The sequence below is a fragment of the Lissotriton helveticus genome, chromosome 10 (genome assembly GCF_964261635.1).
Source record: "Lissotriton helveticus chromosome 10, aLisHel1.1, whole genome shotgun sequence".
NCBI lineage: Eukaryota > Metazoa > Chordata > Amphibia > Caudata > Salamandridae > Lissotriton > Lissotriton helveticus.
Window position 1 is genome coordinate 829,118,822 of NC_136071.1, and position 26,782 is coordinate 829,145,603.

Genomic DNA, 26,782 nt, shown 5'->3' on the forward strand with positions numbered 1-26,782 from the left:
ACCCTTCTCTGCCTTCTCGCCGACGACATTCTATGGCCCTTTATTTTTCGTTCTGCTGCGCTGGCAAAGAAAGGGAAAGCCAGAGCAAATTGCACTTTTTTGAAAGGCTTCCCTTCCTTCCCGCAGCACATCTACCTGGCGGGTGACATCGCAAGTTACTCTGCCGTAGCTCATCACTACTGGTGTGCACTTGCCATCATGTGAGCATGTGCTACAGTGCAGAAATGTGATGCGTGCTCACATGACTAATTGTGACCTGAAATGCTGGCCTGATGCAGCGAATACCGGTACTCTCCTTGGTAACGGAGAAGTTCAGGTACTCTGGGAGGGGGGCGGGGAGGGGGTGGGGGGGTGGCGGAAGGGGAAATGAAGTGCCAGTACTCCGTACCAGTGATTACAGGCACATTTAAAACACTGTTTATATCCCCTTAAAATAACTGTTGCAAAAGACCACCTTTTCAAGTGGAGAAAACTACCTGAATGCCTGACATGAAATTTTCCTTTGACTGAAAATGAACACAGTGCTGGAATTGGAAAAAATAACCATACATTGGGTGTCCAGGTGTGGCAGAGAAAAAGAAGTGTAGTCAAGGGAGTTATAAAAAAGCCGAGCCTTACAGTAAACGTATATATTTACTGAAGGCCCGCCCTAATTTAGATTGACCGGGACAGCGCCTTAGGCAGAAAGAAAATTTGGTGTTTGTTATGAGATTGTGTGGCTGGTCGTTGCAGTGTGATGGCAGGAGGTGTGAGGAAGATGGGAGCAGGGCAGGGGGTTGGTGGGGTGCTAATAATTATGCTAAGGTAAACTAAGGGCTGATTTATAGAGTCTTTAAAGGGACCCGATTGAGACCGAGTAGGATAGACGAGCTGCAGTTTGCATGACATTAAGTCAGGAAGTTACTGATGTCCTGGGCCCAGCTTGCCCATGCCCAAAGCTGGCCATGGCTAGATTGATTATTCTTTGATGCAAGCTAACAGTGCATCAAAATTGCTTTGCGTCACAGGGCGGGAGAAAAATTGTCATATCTACATAGATATGGTGCATTTTTCTCTTCCCCCAGCGCTGGCACACTTTTGGCAGCCATGCACCAACGCACACACCCATGCACCATAGTGCATGGGTTTGTGCATTCTCTGAAGCATAGGTTTTTGTATTGGAAGGGGTGCATTCTATTACAAAACTATGCTTTAAGGCTTTTCCCACTTGTATGTTTAGTGTATAGTGCAGTACACATACAAAGTTGGAAAAACAAGGGGGAATGAAAGCAGTAACTACACACACCTACAACACATTTCACCTGGTTACTCCTGCCTCGAGGAACCAGTCGATTTTGGCACAAATCCCTGTCTACTAAAGTTTGTAGTTGGGAATTTGTGCCAAAACTAGGGGTGGGCAGAACTTGTGGATTTTCACACTGTGGAGTTCTGTCGAGTTACGTAAAAACTCCAAGAGATTCTGTGAGATTCCATGAGTAGGTGTATTTCAGCAAATCGCTCTGCCCATGATGATTTTAAGCGCTGAGAGGTTGTTCCACACTGGAAAATCTGCGCAAATGGCACCACGTGGAGAGCCAAAAGGTGCTGCTTCTTTGCTGCCACCTGAATAGATTTTCTGCTCAAGCAGCACTTTTCTCACTGCGAAAGGTCGCGGCTGCCCTCGTTGAGAAAACCTCCCCGGGTGCCATTCTAGCACTCGAAAATCGCGCTAGGGGATGCAAATGTTTGCAAGCGTATGCCAACTTAATGTTGGCGAGCAGCACGTGTGAAATAATTTCACCGGTTGGCAGAGTTTTGCCAAACTCCACGTTACAAGCGTAACACAGTGGCCAAAACTCTGCAAACTCCACCGGCACAGTGGAATTTATTGATCACCCTTAGTCAAAACTCAAGGGTGGTTGCATGGGAACACACATGCACCACCCATGTAAAGCAAAGTAGTCCACAGCACAACTTTCCATTACCTTAGGATATCATCCAACTCAAACCCATTATTTACGTTGGGTAGTAATAATAATAATAATATAATAATAATAATAATAATAACCCACATTTGTAAAGCGCACAATCACCCGTTAGGGTCTCTAGGCGCTGGGGGCCGTCGGGAAGATTAAGCAAGCTATTGCCCAGAGTCACATGGTGCTGGGCTAACCTGCCGCCGGTGCCGGGGATCGAACCGTGATCCCCAGATTCCAGCGTCAGTCGCCCTGGCCGCGGCGCCACACCTCTTCCACCAGTAGTATACCCCACCATAACACTTTTCTCCGGGTTTGCATCACAAAATTGGTGCAAAATATTAGCAAATCTGTGCTTCATTTTAAAACAATCTGCTGTAAAGAAATTGGCAACAAGGACAAGTATACCAGAAATGTGTTCTATCTCACCTAATTGAACACAAAGAGACAGTATTTAAAATATCTGACAGGGTTATGACACCTGCTGCAGAGATCTTTGTGTGTCCTGCCATTTTCAGGTGATTATAATAACAGTAAAATAACTCTGATGGTTAATAGAGTTCTAGTAGAGTTCTGTATGTTATCCAGTCACATGTTTGCCTCGCAAGTAGCATAAAGGGGTAATTTTCCTGCTGCAAAGCACATCGTGTAACATGCAGATTGACAGATTTGTATTTTATGTAGATGGGTAAGTGGGTTACTGCTTTTGACACAGAGATCTCCTTGTTGTTTCCAGTTCATAAGCTGCAATTCTTATATAGCACAGCCAGCCATGTACTGGCATAAAAGAGCTGCATGCAAATTGCAAGACATGGGTTTAGATCCATATTTTGTTCCCCCTCAAACTTTGTCTTTCTAAGTTTGTAAAAAGGGATCCTTTGGGTAGTAGTAAAGTCTTGTTTTTACCGACTGAGTTACTTTTTTTTAAATCTTAACTCTGTGTTCTCCTTGACCATGCACACATAGCATATAATGTCTAGAAATATGGATATGTGACTCTCCTAAAGGTATAGCTCTCATTGTCTTTTGCAACATTTCCTGTACATCGATTTACACACGTGTGTGTTTTATTGTCTATGTATGAGGTCCGGTTCTCAGATACCCTACACTGGGATGAGTAGTGCTATAAAAGCATTAAATAAAAAATAAATTAGGAAGTGCTATTTAAATTATTTGTGTAATTACTCACACACAAATATAACTGACATTCTTACAGTACATGCACGTCTTTTAAGAAGGGGTTTGAAGAAGTCAAAAACCTGCCTCTGATGTATAGTTTCTCTGAAGTACTTGTGAAGTGATAAGCTGTGTGTCTTTGTTACCTTCCATTGTATAGGTGTCTAGGTGTCAGGCTCCAGATGGTTCCCAGTCAGGATGATACTAGATCGCAAGGAGGGCTGCTGGCCCATTTAATAACGCATTTGTTTTAGATCCAGCTGGAAGTGAACATAAAAACCCCCTCGCCACTAGCATGTTGCTGCACTGAACAGAAAGCTGATGAAGTGCGCGAGCTGCTGAACTGGGTTCCAGAGTTGCAAAGTTTCACCAAGACAAATTCAGCATATATTACAGGGTTGGCCAGATCCGGCTCAGAAATAGCTGCTGGAACTGGGATAAGGTGGGATACCCTAATAATTTCCTGCACTGATGGTGCCTCAATACACAAACAGGTAGACTTACCAAGCATTGTGCCCCACAACACTACACAAAAATCTGCATAGCTGCATTGTAGGAATAGCAAAAAAATGTGCAGTGTCATTTTCACAGCACACCATGTGCCAAAAAAACCACACAAATATCTGACACTAAACTAAATGTAACACTATGCCATCGGGCAAAGGCATGGGAGTGGTGTCTTACATGAGATGTGTACCTCAAGTACAAATGTCCTTGAGTTGATGCTATCCTGATGGTGAGTCACCTGATATGTGCTATTTTTTGTCACTTTAACAAATTTTAAGTGTGGAAATTTCATTCTGTTTTGCTCATTGTTTGTGCCTCTTTTCGTTTGACATCAGTATTCCACACTAAGAGCTACTGAATTGACTTTAGTTGATCTGGCTCTGCATGGAACCCTAGAGGGGTTTGCGCTACTCCCACTCCTTTACACCCACCTCCAATGTATGATCAGTGCTGTGTATTGCTACAATTGTTTCATCTTGTGGGGAAAACATCTATTTGTAACCAATGGTTGGCCAGATTATAGAGAGATTTAATGTACACCGCCTGTTCTCAATTCCAGTAGCATAACACAAAAATAATAGAACCATGGGCAAAATTTGGAAAGAAGCCACTAAAATTGTACATTGGTGGACAGCCTCTCAGATATAGAGAGGTCTTTGGCTGTGCTGCCCTGTGTTACACCTCAGTATCAGCCCAGCATCCCACAAACCTTTGCTCGGGAGCATGCTACTAGGTGTCTGCTATTAGAGTTAAAATCACGCTTGCGATAAAAGTCTTCATTTAAGGGTGCATTAAACATGAATAGTCGCTGCCTCTGTTCATTGATTTTTAGCTCTACAGATGACTGCCATCTTTTTTACTTAGTGTTCCATCAAACTGACCTTAGCGTCAGGCGTAATATGTTTCAGTGACAAAACACTGTTTCGATTTTCGTTTAAATGGGAGAGTGGAAACTACTTAAACATATTTCAAGCAACCAAAGATGTTACTATGACCTTGTAGCCAACGGTTCCAGATTCAGACGAACCATTAGAGGTGTGTCAGTATGGAAGAGATAAATATAATTTACGATCCGAACAGTACCGGCAACTTTCTAGCCAAGGCTTAGATTCTTGTGCAACATAAAAAAGGAAATGGAATAAATGGGGCTTATTAAAATGAAGGTCCGTCCAGCAGGAACCTCTGCCTATGGGAAAGGAGCAGAGGCAAGAATGGCTGTATTAAAACGTGGAACAATTCGTCTTGGAGCAGCAGATTCTGTAATTTAAATCTATATTGGCATAGGCTGGCTATGTGCAGCATGAGCTTCCACCGTTCAAGCATCCCTCTTGTTTATGATGCCATTAGAAGTGGACATCCCAGCTGACTTGCAGAGGACAAGCAATTATTCAACACCTTTTTTAGCACAAGGCAATGAGTAAGATACATTAGTATGGGCTACTTGATGTGTAGGTACTTCAGAAAGACGCTGGGGTATCTTTACTAAAATGCCTCGCAATCCAATGCAGTAAACAAAGTTGTTGCATTGCATGGCAGGGAGAAAGCAGGAAAGTACCACATCTATAGAGAGATGGCATTGTGCTTCCCTGTCCCCAGCGCAGGTATGCAATCAGGCTGCCTAGCACCGTGCACACACCTTTGCATTATAGAAACCCTTTTTGTCTTGGTTTTGTTAGAATACCTACATTTGAAAAACAGCACGGTATAAGCCTCACATGCCGTTAAGCATACAATAATATGTGGTTTCTAATCTTTGTTAAGGTGAGACCGGTATTCTCACCCCCACACTGAACAATGCTATTAAATAACATATTGAAGTTACCATATCAGAATCCATACACCTACTATGTTGTACATCTAGTTAATGTGTACACACACACATATGTTTCGGCGAAAAATTTCAACACAAATTACGACCTCCAAGAGTAGCGAGGGTCATTGTGTGAGCTTCAAAACTGCAATTTCCAGTTTGCTTCAAGAGGAAAAAGCATGCACACTCCCAGCAGGTAATTTGCAATCTACAGTTTGGGTATATATATATATATATATTGGCACACGTGTAACAAAGACAAGTACCTATCACATGGCACGGCACAGCAAAAGAACTTGATGGGTTGCGGGAAAGGAAGAGAGTAAAAATATGATGCAATTCTGCTCTCTCCTTGTGCTAGTGCACTGTGTGCTGCCAGGGGCCAATGCAGAAACTCTTCCACCTTTGTGCAAGGGTGCCTACATTACCTTCCTGTACAAAAACAATCCAAAAACTTATTTTCTCTTTCTGTGTATGATGCAGAATCCATCTTACACAGAAAGAAGAAATAAGGGGAAAAAAGACATTTCTCCTCATTATGGTCTCCTCTGGGAGGTGTAAATATTTTACATAATCCCAGGTTTACACACCTTTGTAAATCTGGTATTGCGTCAAATCCATGGATGCATGTACGGAAACACCCATGCTCCACCAATGGAATGGCTTCCAGCTTGAAATGTAATGTAGTGCAGCACAAGCCACTGCCGTGCATCAAATATCTTTACAAAGCCATGCAAGGTGGCACAAAACTCCCCTTGCTTGGCTTTTTGGATATACTGAAGTTTTTGCGTTGTCCGTGAGTCTCAACGCAAGAAGAATGTAAAGGCTTAGTACATTTGGGTGAAATCATTTGTCTGCCATCACTGTTTCTGAAATTGGCGAAAAATAGTTACCTTCTATCTCAAAGCTAGATACACACACCTCAAATAAGGGCTGTTAGGCCAAACTAGTTTAACAATTTGCCTTCCAGCTGCAAAATGCAGATCTGCTTCTTTAGCCTCCACGTCTTTTTGTTCTTACACTAGAATTTATCTCCTGTGTCTTTCCAATTCTTTTTCAAATTCTGTTATGGATTTTGATATTATCATCTGCACTGGAAGGCACCCCATGCATGTATTGCCCTTTCTTAGAGAAAGTTCCTCCTGTTACAGTTTAGCCCCCATGCGTGGCTTACTTCATTATGAAATCATGGGTAATCACTGAAGGCCCTCAAAAGTTGTGCCAAGTCAGGTTTCCAGGACAACGAATCCATAGGCAATAAGAAAGACTGTACATAACTTTATTTCATTAATGTTATTAATGGAAGCCTTAAACACACAGCTGTTGCAGATGCTCAAGGACCAACGTGGACGCCACTGTTTTCGAGTCAGGCCTGTACTGGAATATATATGCTTGTTTAAGCTATTGTGCTTCTCTCCTCAAGGTCATTTGGATTCATTGCATTTATCCCTGGTCATCCCCAGATTTTCGCTGTAGACTGTAAACCATCTATGTACCTTTCCTCGAATTCGATCCCTTATTATCCTTTTGGGAAAGTTTCCTGGAGAACTGGACAGCCTGGTACAGGCTCGAAACATGATTAAATGTGAGTTACAACCTCTCTGCCCACCATTTTTTCCTATAGTCCTGCTTATTTTTCACTTTTTCATGGAATCAGCTACCAACAGTGATAGATGTATTAAGGGTCGGCGCTAAGACACACAAAGCAGTACAACCACTTGCTGGGCATTTACTTTCTAGGACTTCTCATGGAAATAATTTTGCGCTGGAAGGGTGACCTTTTATCAAAGCAAACAGTGCTTTGTGCTACTATGAGCCATCTTACATAAAAGTGGCTGTACTTGGGCGATTCTTGGGAATTACAGTGCAAGCACCCAGGTGCTAATTTGGAGAATTTTTTTTATTTCTCCAAACATTCTGCACATTGCATGTGTGCTGCACTGTACAGCACACATCCACAGAGTGGATTGCTTTACGATTTTTCCAAAATATTTCAAAAAGTGGGTGGTGATGGACAGAGTATCTGAGTTAATCAGAACACTCCTACCCAGTCAACAGATCAGGGCTTGATCCATCACCGTTTTTTAGCTCACTGCACCATCCCAGTTCAGAACCTGGCTATATGCAAATTAGTCTGTCCCTGGCCCAGTGCATCATGGGAACAGGGCAGACCAAACTACCAAGCCAATTCTTCACTGGAAAGGAAACAAGCTTCCGGGGACCGGTTTCTGGCATTACAGCCATCTTCGGCCCGGCTTGCTTGAATCCTGATGGTGCAGTGAGCAAGGGACTCATGTCTGAGCATACCCTTCCACACTTGTGGTGGCCAAAATATTTCAAAAAGTGGGTGGTGATGGACAGAGTATCTGAGTTAATCAGAACACTCCTACCCAGTCAACAGATCAGGGCTTGATCCATCACCGTTTTTTAGCTCACTGCACCATCCCAGTTCAGAACCTGGCTATATGCAAATTAGTCTGTCCCTGGCCCAGTGCATCATGGGAACAGGGCAGACCAAACTACCAAGCCAATTCTTCACTGGAAAGGAAACAAGCTTCCGGGGACCGGTTTCTGGCATTACAGCCGTCTTCGGCCCGGCTTGCTTGAATCCTGATGGTGTAGTGAGCAAGGGACTCATGTCTGAGCATACCCTTCCACACTTGTGGTGGCCAAAATATTTCAAAAAGTGGGTGGTGATGGACAGAGTATCTGAGTTAATCAGAACACTCCTACCCAGTCAACAGATCAGGGCTTGATCCATCACCGTTTTTTAGCTCACTGCACCATCCCAGTTCAGAACCTGGCTATATGCAAATTAGTCTGTCCCTGGCCCAGGGCATCATGGGAACAGGGCAGACCAAACTACCAAGCTAATTCTTCACTGGAAAGGAAACAAGCTTCCGGGGACCGGTTTCTGGCATTACAGCCGTCTTCGGCCCGGCTTGCTTGAATCCTGATGGTGCAGTGAGCAAGGGACTCATGTCTGAGCATACCCTTCCACACTTGTGGTGGCCAAAATATTTCAAAAAGTGGGTGGTGATGGACAGAGTATCTGAGTTAATCAGAACACACCTACCAACAGATCAGGGCTTGATCCATCACCGTTTTTTAGCTCACTGCACCATCCCAGTTCAGAACCTGGCTATATGCAAATTAGTCTGTCCCTGGCCCAGTGCATCATGGGAACAGGGCAGACCAAACTACCAAGCCAATTCTTAACTGGAAAGGAAACAAGCTTCCGGGGACCGGTTTCTGGCATTACAGCCGTCTTCGGCCCGGCTTGCTTGAATCCTGATGGTGCAGTGAGCAAGGGACTCATGTCTGAGCATACCCTTCCACACTTGTGGTGGCCAAAATATTTCAAAAAGTGGGTGGTGATGGACAGAGTATCTGAGTTAATCAGAACACTCCTACCCAGTCAACAGATCAGGGCTTGATCCATCACCGTTTGTTAGCTCACTGCACCATCCCAGTTCAGAACCTGGCTATATGCAAATTAGTCTGTCCCTGGCCCAGTGCATCATGGGAACAGGGCAGACCAAACTACCAAGCCAATTCTTCACTGGAAAGGAAACAAGCTTCCGGGGACCGGTTTCTGGCATTACAGCCGTCTTCGGCCCGGCTTGCTTGAATCCTGATGGTGCAGTGAGCAAGGGACTCATGTCTGAGCATACCCTTCCACACTTGTGGTGGCCAAAATATTTCAAAAAGTGGGTGGTGATGGACAGAGTATCTGAGTTAATCAGAACACTCCTACCCAGTCAACAGATCAGGGCTTGATCCATCACCGTTTTTTAGCTCACTGCACCATCCCAGTTCAGAACCTGGCTATATGCAAATTAGTCTGTCCCTGGCCCAGTGCATCATGGGAACAGGGCAGACCAAACTACCAAGCCAATTCTTCACTGGAAAGGAAACAAGCTTCCGGGGACCGGTTTCTGGCATTACAGCCGTCTTCGGTCCGGCTTGCTTGAATCCTGATGGTGCAGTGAGCAAGGGACTCATGTCTGAGCATACCCTTCCACACTTGTGGTGGCCAAAATATTTCAAAAAGTGGGTGGTGATGGACAGAGTATCTGAGTTAATCAGAACACTCCTACCCAGTCAACATATCAGGGCTTGATCCATCACCGTTTTTTAGCTCACTGCACCATCCCAGTTCAGAACCTGGCTATATGCAAATTAGTCTGTCCCTGGCCCAGTGCATCATGGGAACAGGGCAGACCAAACTACCAAGCCAATTCTTCACTGGAAAGGAAACAAGCTTCCGGGGACCGGTTTCTGGCATTACAGCCGTCTTCGGCCCGGCTTGCTTGAATCCTGATGGTGCAGTGAGCAAGGGACTCATGTCTGAGCATACCCTTCCACACTTGTGGTGGCCAAAATATTTCAAAAAGTGGGTGGTGATGGACTTGGTGAGAGTATTCTGCTTAATTCAGAAACTCTGTCCATCACCACCCCTTGTTGTTAAATATTACGATTTTTCCAGGCATAGGATTTATACTGGCAGGGTAGGCATCCAGTACAAACCTTGCTCGATATTGTTCACACAGCTCTGCACCAAGGTGCAAAGGTTGTGCAAGACCCGAGGCAGCCTGTTCCAGGGCGCCATTTTAGTAAATATTTCTATGCTGCTTTTCTCCGCTTGTTCGGTGCTGTGCTGCACCAAAATATATTACATTTGTCTTACTGTCCCATCTAGTTTGTCTGCAATGTCACTTAGGAAATGAATGGGAGAGGATTAGACCTACACATGATTCTCCTGATACTACTTTTAACTGCTCTCTCTACAAGTGCGTTTAATAGCTCACATTGCGGTTGTGGAATAGGATTATAGTGGTCATGACCTAGTCTGACATAAACACTGTGTCCTAAATATCCGTTACAAAAATCTCAACCAATTTGAGTTACTACGAAAAATTCTACAGCCAGTGGGACAATTATTTTGTAAACAATATTTTTTATGCCACAGAACATTCCTTTATAAAATACTCTGAAATACAACCCTCTTCTGGACTTAGTTTAATCTGCTTACAAGGAGGTGGTGGCCTTCAACCTTCCATGAGCCAGGTCAGTGGTTGATTGTTGTGACCATTAAGATGAGATTTGTTCTGGCTTTGAATTCAAGAGGCCAGAGGCTTGTAGACTGCCTATGAGACGACCGGGGACTAGGTGATTACGACACAACAGCTCGGCTCATCAACATAAAGGTAAGTGGAAAGTGGCTGGGATTTCCTAGAGCGATTTTCTACTTGCCACTAGGGATACAATTGGATCACTAGAGACCTCAGTATTTCTACTGATTTTAGTAATAAAACAGCTTTGGATAAACTGCATTTCAAGAGATAACATGACTTGTCAGTATTTGGAAAATATGGGTGTATGTGGTTTGGGTGGAAGACAACACAGGTGGAGGCTGATATAGGAGAAGGGGAAACCTGAAGGGACACAATGAACCCTCTCTACCAATATCCATACTAGGGGCCCATTGGGTCAAAATCTAAATTAGGTCCCACATTTTTTTGTTTGTTTCCTGAATCATTTATGAGGTTTGCTCTTTTTTAAAAAAACGCATGCTGCTTAAATTCAATTGAAATTCCTGAACACCTTCTGTCGACCAAACAAATAGTTCATGTGTCTTGTTACAAGTAGAACAAACCAACCATATTTAAAACCCTGCATACTTACCAAAGACTTCTAATTTTTTCACAGATTCAGTTTTTGGCGACTGGGGTGGCATTTCCAGGTTGGGTATGGACTTCATGATGTTCGCCTGTGCCTCTTCCAGTAGTTTTTCAAATTCCTTACCATTGTAGTGATCAAGATTTTGCCGTTTTTCTTCCCACTTCTTCTCTGCTTCCTGCAAAACATTGTCATTCATTTAGAATATTGCGTCTAGTCTTGAACTGCATTTTAAAAGGTAGTTTTCAAATGCAGTGCATCATGCTGCCTGGCCATATATTCAGTGAATAAAAAAAATCAGACGCCCACAAAACTGAAGGCATATTTACAATGAAATGACACAACACGGTGCCACAAGCAATTTTGGTGCACCAAGCTGCGTCATTAAAAAAAGCAGGGATGTGCCGTATTTACAGGAATACGGCACACCCCTGTGCAAAAAAAGCAGTTGTGAGCCAACGCAGGCACCCCTGCACCCTGGTGCAAGGGTGCCTGCGTTGCAGGCATGATTGTGTTTGAACAGAAAGGGACTCCTTCCTGCACAAAAACAATCATTGATAGAAGGAGCAAAGTGCTATGTGTGCTGCAGAACACCATTTTAACGCATCCGCTTTAAAGGCATTAGTTTTTGGCCCTGCCTTAGATTTACCATTCCTTGTAAATCTGGGGGAGTGACAAAAAGCAATGGGAGTGGTGTGGGAACACCCACAGCCACACCCATGACACACCCCTTTAACGCAGAGTACTGTGTGAAAGAGGGTCATATTTACAAGGCTGTGTAATGCCACACAAAGTGGAATTGTGTGGCCTTGCACATATGGGCCAGCACACAGCATCACCAGAGCGTCAAAGAAAGTGACACTCTGGTGGAGCTAGGGTCTTGTAAAAATGCCCATGAGTTTTTTTTACTTTCTAGAGCCTGATCAACAATGGCAATCGGTGGTTAATTTGTAAAAAACTAAAATTAAGGGCAGGGGCGCTCGTCAGGAAGCAGCTTCCAACAGCACATTTCTCCTGTGAAACAAAAGCCATAAAACCCTACAAGTGGAGAGAGGATGTGGTGTAGCCGCAAGAGCTGCCGACCTCGGAGCTGGGGAACCAGGTTCCGATCTCGGCGTCAGCTCAACATCTTGTGAGACTCGGCAAATCACTTAATATCGCTGTGCCTACCAAAAATAAATGTGTCCTTAACTGCTGCTCAAGCTCCAGTGTTGATGATTAAGTGTCTGTGCTGAGCACTGGAAACCACCGGCTCAAATTAAGCACTGATAGCAATCAAGTTAATTAGTGTGAAACAGTAGATTTCCATGTTAGAGAGGCTTTTTCCAGTCTCGACTTACTAGTTTCCAATTCAGAGACTAGTGGCCAACTTCCTATGCCTATGGTGCCTTCTCTCCTGCAAGTGGTGTGGTTGTTTGGAAGAGGAACAATTCCAGGTCCAGGCATGCTGTTAAGACCAGCCCTGGAAAGTGTTCCAATGTTATGCTCCTGTCGCCATGAGAATGTTATCCATCGAGCCAACCTTTTTCTTCAGAGTCTAGCACATACCCAGGATATTTACCTCGTCACAGCAGAAAATCATGTATGCACCTAAAAGAAAATTGTGTTCTCTCTCTTTGCTGCATTCAAGGCTGAGGTCGACTTTGCCCCTCTAGTCCTGGAATCAGCCCCTGCCTTGCAGCCCGGCCATTTGAGCTGAACACTGCCAGGCACTGCACAAAAGTTTAGGACAACTGACTATGGAAAAGGATAACAGTGTGCTACAGAAAAGGCTCGTTTGTGTTAGAAAGGTGCATTAATTTGACCAAAATCTGAGTAGGCGTGAATCCTGCAGAGTAGGTAAGGGGATACCGAAACCTTACTTTTCCTGAACCTTCAAGGGATTTTTCTCAAAATTTGAAGCATTATCAACGACTGCAAGATCTCACAGGGGCTGTTTTTGTTAATCATCCTCTAGGAGGTTGTAACTATACATTTGTAATAATTATAATCCCTGTGTGTGGAATGTCACAGGTAACCTCAAAATCTCAACATACTTTAAAAGCACTTCAGTCAATGCCAAGAATCCTTTTTTGTCCATTCCTATTATACTGCATGTCCCCTCACCACAGTAGAGATATGCAATGTTTGGCCTCAAGAAACTGCTCGGGCTTGTGTGACTTTAATTCTGATTGCTGATATGATCGTGTTTTTTAATAGTATATTTAGTTGTAATGAGATTGGACCTGCTTTGTAGGCTTACAGAGCTAATGCTGTGCTAAATAGGAGGGTGTGATGTGGGACCTCAGCAACATATTTTTAATTCAAAGGGTAGTACATGCATTTCTAGTATTGTTTGCTTGGTGTTCCCCAGTCCACTATTTGCTTTGCAGCCTACATTGAATTATGCCATAATCCCAACAAGTGGTGAGTATAAGTGGCTTCTCTGATCAATAGGGTACGCTGTGGCAGCTATCATAGAACTGCTCCACACTAAACTAAAAATGGAGGGAAACCAAGGTCCTCTCGTTTAAATGTGTTAAGAATGGCCTTGAGGTTCACATTTTGACTAGTCGATTATGCGTCTGCAAATGTACAGGTTGGAAAATGCATGACGAACTCCAGTAGGTCTCTATCAACAGGTACGGAACAGCAGTATGCAAAAACACACCCTCAAGCTATGAATGTAACTTTTAACACCCTCCAATTGTAGATCAAAATAATTTGAGGCCTACCACATATTGGCAAGTAGCCTAACAGTGATGTATGGGAATTAATGAAAAAATGAAAACTGATAAACCATATTAGAGGAAACCAAATCACGAAAAAACTATTTTAAGGAAAGATAATTTTAAGGAAATACAAACAAATCGAAAAATAAAGGAACTATTTTAAAGGAAAGATACATTTTGGGAAAAAGCCAAAATAACATTAAACTTGGGTGGAGTTTACGATTAGTGAGGGGTTTTTGGATTAAGGTATAGCTAATGTTTAGGAGTGTTCAGGGTTTTTTTGGTGTCAAAAGTGGGTGGAGTTCCGGTACAGAAAAGGGTTTTAAGGGTTCAGTAATGGGTGGAGTTTAGGGGTGGTCAGGGTTTTTTGGGGTTCACGGATGAGTGGAATTTAGAGGTGCAAGGTGTTTTTTGGGCTCAAGGATGAGTGCAGTGTAGGGGTGTTGAGACGTTTTAAGGTTCATGGATGGGTGGAGTTTAGAGACTGGAAGAGGTTTTAGGGTACAATAATGGTTAGGGGTGATAGTGTTTAGAGTAAGATTGGGTGGAGTTTAGAGTGGTGAAGGTTTTAAGGATTCAGGGATGGGTGGAGTTTAGATATAGAAAGGGTTTTTTATGGTTCAGGGATGGGTAGAGTTTAGGGGTGATGAAGGGTTTTAGGAGTCATGGATGGTTAGTATTTAAGGGCAGTGAGGGTTTTTTTTAGGGTTCAGGGATGGGTGTTGCTTGGAAATGGGAAGGGATTTTAAAGCGGTTAGGGATACTTTGGGGTTAGGTGTTAAAAATAGGATTTAAGGCTCAGGAATTCGTGGAGTTTAGAGATAGAGAAGGGATTTATGGTTCAGGGATGAGAGAACAACCATTGTATTTATACCTTAAAAAAGAATGCAATAGCCAATTAAGAACAAAAAAGACATTCTATAAATTGGTTTCAATTAAATGCTGAATGCCATTCATTCTGAAACTTTCCTTAAACAGTTTAGGTGAAATTGTTTCTCAGTAATGGTATTTCATTAAATCATGTTTCTATGATATCACATACAACCACCTAACAGCCACACAATATCACCATAGTGACGTCTATTAACTACTGTAAACTGGAAGATCTCAAGGGTGTGATACAATGACCCTCTTTTCAAACACTTTCATCTTGTGGAATGGGCCTCCCCAGTAGGAATTTCAAATCACCAACTGTGAACTGAACAGTGTCTGTGGGATCCAATTGAAGGATATAGGGTTATAGACTTGGGATTCTATGGTTCAGAAGAAAAAACAAGGAGAGTCTCAATGCTTAACAATACCATCTGACATTAACAGACAGTAGACCTTACCATTACGCAACTGTGAAATTACAGGTGCAAGGACACGAAGCTTCATTCAACAGCTGTATTCCTTGAACTCTTCTTTCTCCCAGTCCTTTTATTATTTCATGTGCAAAACCCCCCAGCACAATCAACAACTGGGAACAATTTTAACGAGTTAAATGAAATGTCCACCAATGGTAGGTTTGACCAGCCTCTAGTGTTTATTTCATTCATACGTTTTGGTTTCTTGGCTGGTTTTATTGGTTTTTACTATGAACAAACATTGACCGTAGATCTCTTTCAGAATTATTTTCTTGTGACAGATTAAGGACACTCCCACAACTGTGTTGATAAAAAAAATATTTGTAATATAAATTGAGAAAACGAGCACTGAGACAAACATGACTTGCAGGAATGGGGGTAGTGTGGATACTTCCTGTTTACCTCAATAGAAACTGCTCGGTTCCTGAAACTTGCATGGTGGACTTCATTGATGAAAAAGCCTTGCATTGAAGATCCATTGAGGGATCCCACTGGAGGTGACTGTGCGGTCTGTGTTTGTTGAATAACCACAGTTGACTCTTGCGTGGTTAGCGGAATGCTGGGTAGTTGATCTCCCGATGCCAGCTGGTTCACAGCATTACAGGATGAGGCAGGTGAACTTGGGCCGTGGTTAACCAGTGCAGTAGAGTGCTGAGAATGGTGAAGGACAACAGGGGAACTCTGCACCTGATGAACTGTCATAGTAGGGAAAGACTCAGGTCTCACAGATGGGGTCTTTGACTCTTGTGCAATTCCTGCTGAATTCGGCTGTAAAATGTTTTGTGTTTGGGCCACTTCATCATGATTGCGTAAAGTCTCTGCTTCTAAAGATTTCTCGCGGATCGTATATTGCATTTTCTGGGATGAATCAGTTCCTTTGCCAGCTCCCTCCGTCACATGTCTACAATACAACATACCCGTAAATACAACACATCTAGAAAGCATGAACAAAAGAGGTGGAAGTTTAAAACATGCATGTATACTTAGCTTGGGGGATACCCAAAGTCAAGGCACATTAAATTGCATACAAGTGGCCACAACAAAACTGAAAAACATATACGTAATATTGAAACTTTTTTAAAGAAGTTTTCCAGAGTTTGCTGTAATACAGTGAGTAGCAAATTATTTGGGACCCTGCTTCAAATGTAAGCTTAAACTCTGGCATATGTTAAATTATTTTTCTAGCAGAGTATGTCTTACTTGCCGGTTGCTACTGCTCCTTATGTAAGCTTAAACTCGAGTATATGTTAAATTCGCTGGAAGGAAAGCACGTGCACTACGCCTATTGAGACTGAGGGCACGCATGCCTGCAGCCTCACATGCACTAACTTCAGACCAGGAGGTACTCAGCCACCCACTCTGCATAGTGGAAAGTAAGCTTGTTTCCCTTCTCTGCCAGTGTAACAAAGCTCGCTCCGGTGCACTAGTATTCTGCTCTCCTGTTCTGAGCTAATGGAAGGCAAAGAAGCGGAGGGGATTGGTGGAGGAAGAATGGGAACTGCATTTTGGTAGTGGAGGGGATCTGACAGAAGAAGGCTGATGGTTCTGTGAGGCCTAAACAATGTAGAGACATCGGCAACTTAAAGTACAGCCATACACTGTGGTATTAGTACACAGAGAGGAGGGCACCTGGGTTGAAAGGGCACTGCTGCAGAAGCAAATTGGTCACAGGGGCTGAAGAAGCACAGAGACAGTAACTCGAATAAAGCCAACATCAAGTGACACAGGCAGGCACAAAGACAAAAAAGCAGCCGCTCTTCCCACAGAGTGTAACCAAAGTGGTGTGGAGAAAAAGGAAGGTCATGTGGCACAGGGCCAAGAAAAGGGGCAGAGGCACGAAGCGACATAGAGAGGAACACACAGACAAAAAGTGGGGCACTGACTCCAAAGGGATCCACAGAAGAAAAGCTACAGGTAAATACAGGAGCGGAGACGTTAGACGAGAAGAAGGTGCAAGGAGAGAAGAGGGCAACAGGTTGTGAAGTGAAACAGAAAGGGGAACTTCGAGAAGGGGGATAGCTAGGGAGCGAGTTTTAGTGTACAGGCACTAAGTATTGCAATAAAACTCACAGCCGTAATGGTACAAACTAGCAATTCTAATAGGTTTAAACATTGTGCATCAAACCATCAATGCCCACAATTGTCACTGGATGGCCGCCATCCGCAATTACAGTAATATACATGTTATTGACATATGATTTCAATTAGAATATTTTGTGGCACAGGAATTAGCTGTACATTTTCATGGCACATGTATTTTTTCCGTAGATCTAGTCCACATGTGGTATAGGTTTACTTAGGATTTTTTTTAATTTTATTTCACTTGTGGTTTAAGTTTTCAAAAGTCATAACTCCTCATGTGACACACACCTATGATGTGCTCTACAAATAAATAACTTGAATTATGCACAGTTTTTATACAAAGCAGAGGCTGCTATTGGTGAGCAAACATATATTAAGTACAGGAATAATATTCCTGGGTGGGGTGTACTGTAACTGTTTTTGTCAAATGTGATACTTTTGCAAGTTTTCCTTTAGTAATTTTTCTAACGTTTTTAGCAAATATATTCTGCTGCAATGTGCTTTGAAATGCACTATGTGCAACATTGTTGATGGTGATGTTGGAGGAAAACAAAACATGCAGGTCAAAATGCGTAGATATCTCTCTTAGTGGCGCACCTCGTCACTCAGTAGCTCACACAGCTATAAAAAGGTGCAGATTTACTAGGGAGTTACGCAACGCAACAAGATAACTTACTGCACTGTCTTGCATGGCAGGGAGAGAGCAGAAATCTGCTATATCCACTAAGATATAATGCACTTCTGCTCTCTCCATACGCTGCCACACTTTGTGCTGCCTAGTGTTAAGGCGCACGTGTGCCTGTGTTACATGCAAGATTGTTTCAGAGGCATTTTCCGCATTGTATGTGTGCTGCTGAATGCAGCACATGTGGAAAAGGGAAATAATAAGGCGAAACAAAGATATTTCTCCTTGTTACACCTCACTTGGGAAGGCAAACCATTTTGACTCACCGTAGTAAATCTGGGATTGCATCAATGTCCATTAGTTTATGCATGGGAACGCCCATGCTCCATCCTTGGAATGACTGCTCGACCCACATAGTGACGCAAGGCACTCTGGATTTACTAAACCACACAGAGCCACCTAAGGTGACTTTGCGTTGCTAAGTAAATTCCACTTAATAACTTGGGTTGCATTGTGTCTCCTTGCATGATGTAAGGGCAATGCAAGCCGTTAATAAATCTGCCCCACAGTGTGCACTCAACATTCCATTCCCGCATGCATAAGCAAAAGTCGACAAAATAATGGCCATAATTGCACTCTATGTCACAGCGTGAGATCATAATCCTATAAATCTAACAAATACTGAAGCCCAGCAGCTTAGTGTACATGTGCAGTATCGTACTGCGGCAACATGGGTACATATTTAGTAACCTAAGAATCAGAGGTGGCGATGTTAAATAGCACACGTATATGTTTTCTGGTACAGACTGTTTCCCTTATAACCCTGATGACCAGTGTTAGATAAGGTGACAAACAGGCATCTGTGCGGACAGTTTTGGAACCCAAGGCAACAGTTGTCTCTGGCCCAAAACAAACACCCACACCCACCCACCATCTAGTAACCTGACAACAAGTGCACCCCTGTCGCCTTTAATCCAGACAAAATGGTGCGGGCACAAGTTTAGGTGATGTTTCGTCCTCTTCAGAGTTTGTCAGCAGGTGTTTTTTTGGTCAGCCTTGGTAAAAATCAATGCTAATGAGCACTTTCCAGACTAGATATATGATAATCAGCTATACCGCACAATGTGGACAAGTTTATGCTTTAGAAATACCATAAACTACTACCTACTCTTTAGCCTAGCTCGCTGCACCTGTAAAAAATAACTTGAAGATGAGGCATCTCACAAAATGGCCTCCATCTAAAAGAATGGGATATTGTCACGAGGGGCTTCTTAGGTCACAGATTTTGCCGGTGGTGAACTAAATGATGAACATGGCAGCCTCACAAAATACACAAGAACTTGTAGACTTTCCATGCTGACCAGCAGTCATGGATGACCAAGACAATCACTGTGAGCACTCCCTCCCACTTCTCACGATTACTCACTTTTGTTCCTTCTAATTCCAGACTGATTCCGTAGCGGAAGAAAACCAGGAACTTGCAGTATGAATACACATGAATCTAGCTTAGCGTGTTTGTTAGGAGCCCTTCATTTGCTATTCCTTGCGGCTGTATACTTTAATTGTAATGCAGCCTGACGTGACGTTGAGAGAGCGCCATGTTATTTTGAAAATTGTAGGGGTGCACCATAATCCCGAGTAGTCAGCACCCACATATTTAGAGCATCTTAATAATGAACTTAGAGATGTAACGTTAGGCTGGGAATCAGCACAATATGTGGTGATGTGTTTATTAATTGGAGACTAATGTAGTGCCTTAATTGAAATTTAGTGTTGCACAATGTAGACATATACTCACATGTGTAATGTCGTATTAGTAATGAAATGCTTTTAAAGAATACACAGCTTATTAATGAGTGAATTAACGTAGGCTTTTAATATGACATATATTGCTTTAAATGTGCAAGGGCCTGGGACATGCTGAAGCCTAACTGTATTTTTCTTCTGTTAGCTTTAGTCGAGAAGGAATGATTTTCTCTCATCGGGAAAGAAGCTGTCCTCACCAATTATTAAATTGTAACTTCAAATGTTTGCAGAGATGTTCCCATGTGTTTAAGCTTGTAGGTGCAAGGCCACAAGGCTCGTTAGGTAGAAGAGTCCATTGTTTAGGCGTTAGGATAGTAGGCGCGGGTGCAGAGGAGCTGCCAAAGAATTTGGTGGAGTGCAACATTTAGCGAGGAAGGTGCCTGGGTCCCAAGGACACACCAACGGACGCTTAATGGAAAGGTGGCATACTGGAAAAGTCAGAAGATCTCTACCTGCCAGAGGGGTGTACCTTTGGGCATGTCGACTGTTTTTGGGATTTTGTATTAGGGACAGCACCCGAGGGTGGAGAGCAGATTTTGTTAGGAGATTGACAGAGCAGGATGTAGGTAGCTGTAGAGAGAGTTTGGGGAACTTAGGGCAGAGTGGGGTGTAAGATAGTTAGACTATCTGCCTAAAGAAAGTGAATGTACTTCTTTGGAAGTCTTCACTGCTGACACCTTTACTCTGGTCCGAAGGGAATGTTAAGTAGGGATGCCACTTTAGAATAGAGTAGGGACAGACTAACCACTTTCTTTTCTTTTGTAAATGCAGTCTAAAATTCAAGCAGGGACTGTCCTCGGTTGCCTGATGTTACTCAAATTGACTTTGCTTTTTATTCTGAGTCGTCTAAGAATCCTGCGTAGAATTATGTTTGTATTAGTGCCAGTCTATTTTCTGAACCTCTTGCTGAGATGTTTGTATGTTCAACTATTTTTGGCTTTCTAATAAGACTTTGAAATTTCAGTTCGTAGTCAGTGGTCCTTTGAGTTTAATTTGGACTTGATTGTAAAGTTGTTCAAAGTTATTATTGTAAAATCTTCCCTTTATACTTCTAGAACAGGGAAAATGGTCCAGTCGACCTAGTTTGGGTTTCTAGAGATGGGTAAGAAAATCTAGATGAGAATCCCAGCTTCCCAACATCAAACAATGCCGCCATGATGTTTTCTAATATCACATTACCTGTTCATGCTGCAGGACGATCTCCCTGTACACTGTAGTTTTACAACTGGGTTGTCTTTGAAAATGTTTATTACAGGACTGATTGTGTTTGTCGGAGTCCAATTAGTAGACATTTGTGGGCTTTTGGCGACCCCCCCCTTCTAAAAACCCCCCCACACTATGCCATTAGACCATGTTCACCCTGTTAGGAATCCGTAAAGTATATGGACATTTCATATGGGATGTGCCTTTAGCTTCAATGCTGCCAGTGCACAGGGGGCAGACTGATCCTACTTTGGATGCTCGCCCAACATGTTGCACTGAGTGGAACTAGGTGGTTAATCCATATCCCTTTGTAACAATATGTTTTCTCATGGCGAAAGGGGGCACGGAGGAGAAGTAGGATGGTTCTGCGGGGCGTGTCCCCAGACCACTCCACCATTTGGGCATTTTCTATTGCATGGCTGACCATCCTCTGCGCTTGGCTTCAATGCGGTTGGTGCACTGAGCCCAGACACAGGTCTTTCCCCGGGCGATGATGGTGCACTGCGCATCCAGCCTGAGCCAGACATGTAACCCTTACCCCTTTGTAGCAATGTGTCTTTGTAAACATGGCGGATGGGGGGCGAGTGAGCTGGTCCTCTGGCTGCGCAGTGCACTTCTACGCCTGCTTCTGTTGTTTTGTAGTACTAAAATCTCAGGGTATCAATTCATATGTGACAATTGCGTGTTAATATTTGGAAGTATTTTGATGGCTTGCACAGCTGCCTTCTACAGCTTTATTAAGAGGAAATATGTTAACTTTTAGCTGTTAGTCACGTTTTCTCTTTTCCCTGTGTGTGCATGTGAATCTGCATGCTTGTTCATTTCCTTATGTGATTGTCCCCATCATTATTTCTGATATCTGTTATCTCGTGTCTGTGAGAGACAGAGCGGGTTCTGCTTGCACCTCATAATTAGAGTCTCTGCCTATCTTGAGCCTGGCAGACTGTTTTTATTCTATTGTCGACTTAACCTTTTACATCAGTTACTGTAAACAATGGAGTATGCCACAAACTGATACACTGCAATAACTTACAGCAATTTAAATCTCTGTTGTTTTTTTAATCAATAACAGACTTCCGGTGTCACCCCATAGCAGTCTGCTCTTCTAATCTGGTTGTGACAGAAACACAAGTAGCTCCATCAGGAAGTCGGAAGCAGACGAGCCTTGGAGAGTGTGTTTTTTATATGAACGTTGTTATTGTAAGGGCTGACAATACTGTGGGCAATATATAGCATCTTAACATGGGGGTGGAGCTACGCAATAAACGCAGAACACCATCTACTGAGGAACGGTTGGGTACAGACCACTTCCTCACTAAAAAGATTGGCTAAATTGAGGTGAAGGGCACTGCAGGTAAAGAAATACAGTAGGGAAGGCTTCTGCCTGGAGGACTCTCCTAACAATGCATATATCAATATTCAAAGAGGAGTCTTAGGAATCAGTGAAACGTCACTTCCGGATGGGTGTAAATCGGATCCACAGTGTTAAAGAGGGTCCCCCCACCAACCTGGTAAAACAACCTCAAGCTTAACACCTGGCCCTTTACCTCCTTAAGGCGGTGAGGCTGTCGGTCATCGTGCGGATCCTTTTCAGTAGGCTGTCCAGTTTATGCGGCTCCTCCTTCAAGAACCTCACGGCTTCCACTTCCACCCGCAGCACAGCTCGCATTTTATTTTGTAAGGGAGGAAATGCTCCTGACAGCAGAAGGAAACAGACGAGTTAGAGTAGCATAATTTAAACACCTGCATACTAATGCAAACTAGCTTTATTTACAAAAAGTACCAATCTCTGCTCAAATGCTGCCATCATTTATTATTTGTTGCAAAATCCAGGCAAGAGGGTGGAAACACAATGATCTGCTTCACAAGCTGATGTTCCCACGGAGTTTGGTGACACAGTAACTTTTGGAGAGAGCGTGTCACATTACCAAGAAATAATAATTTGTGGAAGTAGTGAACATGCTCGTTCAAACCCAATGGGTCGTGTCTGCTCACCTAAAGAAATGTCAATTCTTGGAAAGAACGATGGGCACAAATCATTGATTTGTCTGTCAGTGACCTACTCACAGGTCACTCCTGAATTTTGTCAGTTGTAAGTCACATGTTTCCCTTGAAAAGCTTTGAGGTTTGCAATCAGGAGTAGAAGTAGAAAGGGGCAAGAGACCAAGCATGTAGGCAGACACTCAACTAAGACGATAAACAACAGTACCAGCAGCAACAATTCTTAGAAGAGTATTTCAAGAACTAGGTCATAACATCATACGGGGAGGGGTGTATCACAGGAAATATTTCTTTATGCAAAGCATATTGAATGCATGCAACAGCCAAATGCCTGAAGTGCTAGTGATAAAACAACAAATAAAGTCAGAGAAGCCTTGATCAGAAGCAGATGGCCACTACTGTTATGTTCGTCTTCCGACAAAGCACAATTCAGTACCACATCAACTATGACATAAAACGCAAACAAAGGTGCTAATGATGATAGCATGACATGATGGATTTATCTTTTAGCAATTGGAAAAAAATTGTGGAGCAACTTACATCTTTGATGTGACAATGTGTTCTACAGCACAGTAAAACGTAAAAGTTCAAACATATATTGAATGTACATTAAAAAAATTCAAATAAAAGACAACAGGGAATTACCTGTACAGCCAAGACAATGCAAACACTAATAAAACATAGGTGCGAATGTTAATTAGATATAGCCACAGGATCCAGAATATCTGGTTATTAAATGTAGTGACAACCAATAGGACCTGGCAACTGATAGGACTCAAGAGTCCAATAAAGTTCTGGTGTGTACTGCCTTAATCTATCATGGTGAGGATTGTGTTATCCAAGATGGTAGATCAGTAGATGACTGTACCATTTTATAAACCTCCTGGAAGTCCAATCCAGGTATGTTTATTTGTTTTTAAGAAAGCTAAACCCATATCTGTACATATATGGGATAATGTGCAGAGAAGGAAAAGACTAAACTACCTCTGGCTTAAGGGGGGGATGGTGGGAGCAGCCGATTCTGCGTTGTACTATGTGTCCACGCATGTAAAATAGATGACCACATGGTGCTAACAGGAATAACTGCAAGAGGATGCCTTTTTAGAAATGGAGGTGGGGTTAGTACTTTTGGCACTCTACAACCCTTTTTAGGTAAAAAAAATAAATAAATCAAATACAAGTCCATACCCTGGAAATAAACACTGGGCTAACACTATGGGAACCTTTACAAGAAAAGGACAAGATATGATATACAACCCAGAATGCTTCAGACCCACCGATCAAGAGCCTTCCTACATTTTCAGAGGTAGCAAAAATACTAGGCATTCAATTATGATTGAAATGCTCCTTTCGGGTGGCTGGGAACGTATATGGTGCAGGTGCTCGCTGCACTGTAACTGAGATTTGTGTTGTGTTTGGAGTCCCCCCTCAGATCAATATATTCCCCATGCTAACAAAACAAGCCGCTATGCTTTCGTGAGAGTCGGGCGTAATAGAACTGTACTCTCAAACTATTAGCCTCATTATTACCACTAGTGCAGCCAAGAGACTAATAGCTAATTTTTACAATATAGTAGAAATCGGTGCTAATCCATAAATTATAGACCTGAAAGAAAAATGGACGGTGAGATTGGGTGAAAAAATTAATGATTGATTGACAAAGAATGGGCAAGAGTGCCATTTTATATAGCCAACTTATCTAGAAATTTCTGATTTACATACATCCCTTTCAAATATTTCGACTAGACCGGTTTGACCCCACTAATACTAAAAAGGATCTTTGGTATAAACTCGGCCAAATATCATGCCAAGCGGAAGAAGAAAAGCTCATATATGTGGTATGGAAACGTGCAGTGCTAACTGAATACTGAAACGGGGCAAGGAGTATAGTGGAAGTAGCCCCAGGCTCTCTAATACCACAGACCCCTAAAACATGCTTACTATCAACCAGAGCCTAAAAAAGGAGGCTAGAATAGTTGACTTTTCCTTGTGACTGGCAAATCGCAGACTGCAAAAGACTGGAAGATATAGAACCACAGACTTTACTAAACTGGATGGTGATGTGAAGAGCTGAGATGTCTTCCTGGTGTCTGTGGTCCTCGGAACAGGAATGCAAGATATGGTGGACTAATGGGAGGCCATGTCAGAGAAGTTCTGTGAGAAATGTGACAAATATCCCCACTAATTGTACGCTGGGATAACAAGCTTGAGGTAAATATTTCTTGGTATTATCGTTTAAGCCTACATCCCGGCCCTCTGAACAATTTAAATATTCAATATTATTACATACTGGAGTCCTAAATACAGAATTGGGTGCAGTCTACAAGTGAACCATGAGTGTGGGTACCTAAACTGAGACAGCTTGTGAAGAAACGGAGCTGAGTCTTTATAATAGGTGACCATTTTTTATATCTTATTCCAACATGAGTTGTTGCTATTTATATAGAATTAGCCTGTAATGGGTTTTTTGTTTCAAAATAAAGTTTGTAAAAAAAAGGTGTTGAAAGCTAGTGGACAGTGGAAGAGTCTGCTAAAATACGTCTGCTTATTTCATCAATGTCCTTAATGGGTGGTGCTACAATTGCTCAATTTTCTTCTGAAGTGAGGGATCATATCTTGCACCAAGACCAACAAAGTTCCAGTCAAACGCCATTTTTCGTTGGCTGCAAAATCCACCACTAATAGTATACGATATACTCATAATTTAAATAATATTTCCATCTGGGATGGTAGAAAGTAACTTTGAAATTCATTACACTTTGTGCCATAACATATGTACTCTGTGGTTTCTTTTACCCGGTTTACAACATAAACAGGGTAGGGAAAAAGCACATTCAGCATCATTCTGCTCTTCAGATCAGTTTTTCGAGGTCTTATTTTACAATAGTTTACTACATACCTAGAGGTCAATCCACACAAAATGAATCCTGTTCGACAGACATAGGTTTCCTACATATATCCCTGCGAGCCTAAATCACAAAGACCTCATAAAGTCATGATTTGTGCATGTTCACCGCATTGCCTTAGACACCTCCCATGCTTACACTCGCTTTCTAGCTACAACCCACACTTACAGTTGAGCAGAATAAAGTACCATCTGCACCTGAAAAATGCAGACACTCTTGTTCAGTGAAATATGATCAGGAATTTGTTTGGAAATATGCATTTTTGACCGACTAAGTTTCTTAAGAATTGACTCTCAGTTCACATTCATTTAATTGTCAACTCCTATTTAACTAGGGCGGCTCCTTCCACTAGGATTCACTATAACTAGGTCCCGCCAAAAGACATCTTTACCTGTCTCGCTAACCTCAAATATAAAAAAAAAATCATAAATAAAAATGAATATATACATACATACAAGGGCTTTAGGTCAGCTTTCTTTACATATTGGTCTGTTAAATTGTAATTCAACTTTTGCTTCCACTCACCACTGCATATAGAATGGAGCAATGGACCAGTCCACTTCAACCAATGGTTCTCTCTTGAACTGTGAGTAATGACAACTTTGCCTGATTACATACGCAGAGAGCTGCATGCAAATTAGTGCACTTCATTGCCAGGACTTGTAGGCCAAACTAACTCTTTTCATTTTATTTTACTATTTGTTTTTTTTTTACTTTACTGTGTTGACCTTGCCTGTTATTGTTTTAGTTCTTGTTTTCATAACAGTCTCACCAAGCATGATGGCATCTGCACGGTTGTAGGCACACCATTCACACTGTGCCAGGACAACAAATTGCTGACTTGCGCATTCTTCTGCTAAACCGGTCCATCTGACAAGTCCACCCACTCTCAATAGGTCAAACCTCTACTCAGAAGCCAACACTTCACAACACTTCTCAACACCAATACACATCTTCCACAACATAATTAGG

General features: G+C 42.5%; 1 protein-coding gene across 10 annotated transcripts in view; it reads right to left on the reverse strand.

Moving 5' to 3' along the window:
* The window catches only part of KIAA1217 (KIAA1217 ortholog), a 1,321,668-nt gene that overhangs the window by 37,006 nt on the left and 1,257,880 nt on the right, over positions 1-26,782 (reverse strand). For all 10 annotated transcript variants that reach the window (XM_078663443.1, XM_078663442.1, XM_078663445.1 and 7 more), the window contains 3 exons: positions 22,451-22,598; positions 15,590-16,088; positions 11,137-11,308 (listed from right to left, as the gene is read on the reverse strand). In XM_078663443.1, the coding sequence (XP_078519569.1) occupies positions 11,137-11,308; positions 15,590-16,088; positions 22,451-22,598 (819 nt within the window). The remainder of the gene's footprint in view (positions 1-11,136; positions 11,309-15,589; positions 16,089-22,450; positions 22,599-26,782) is intronic.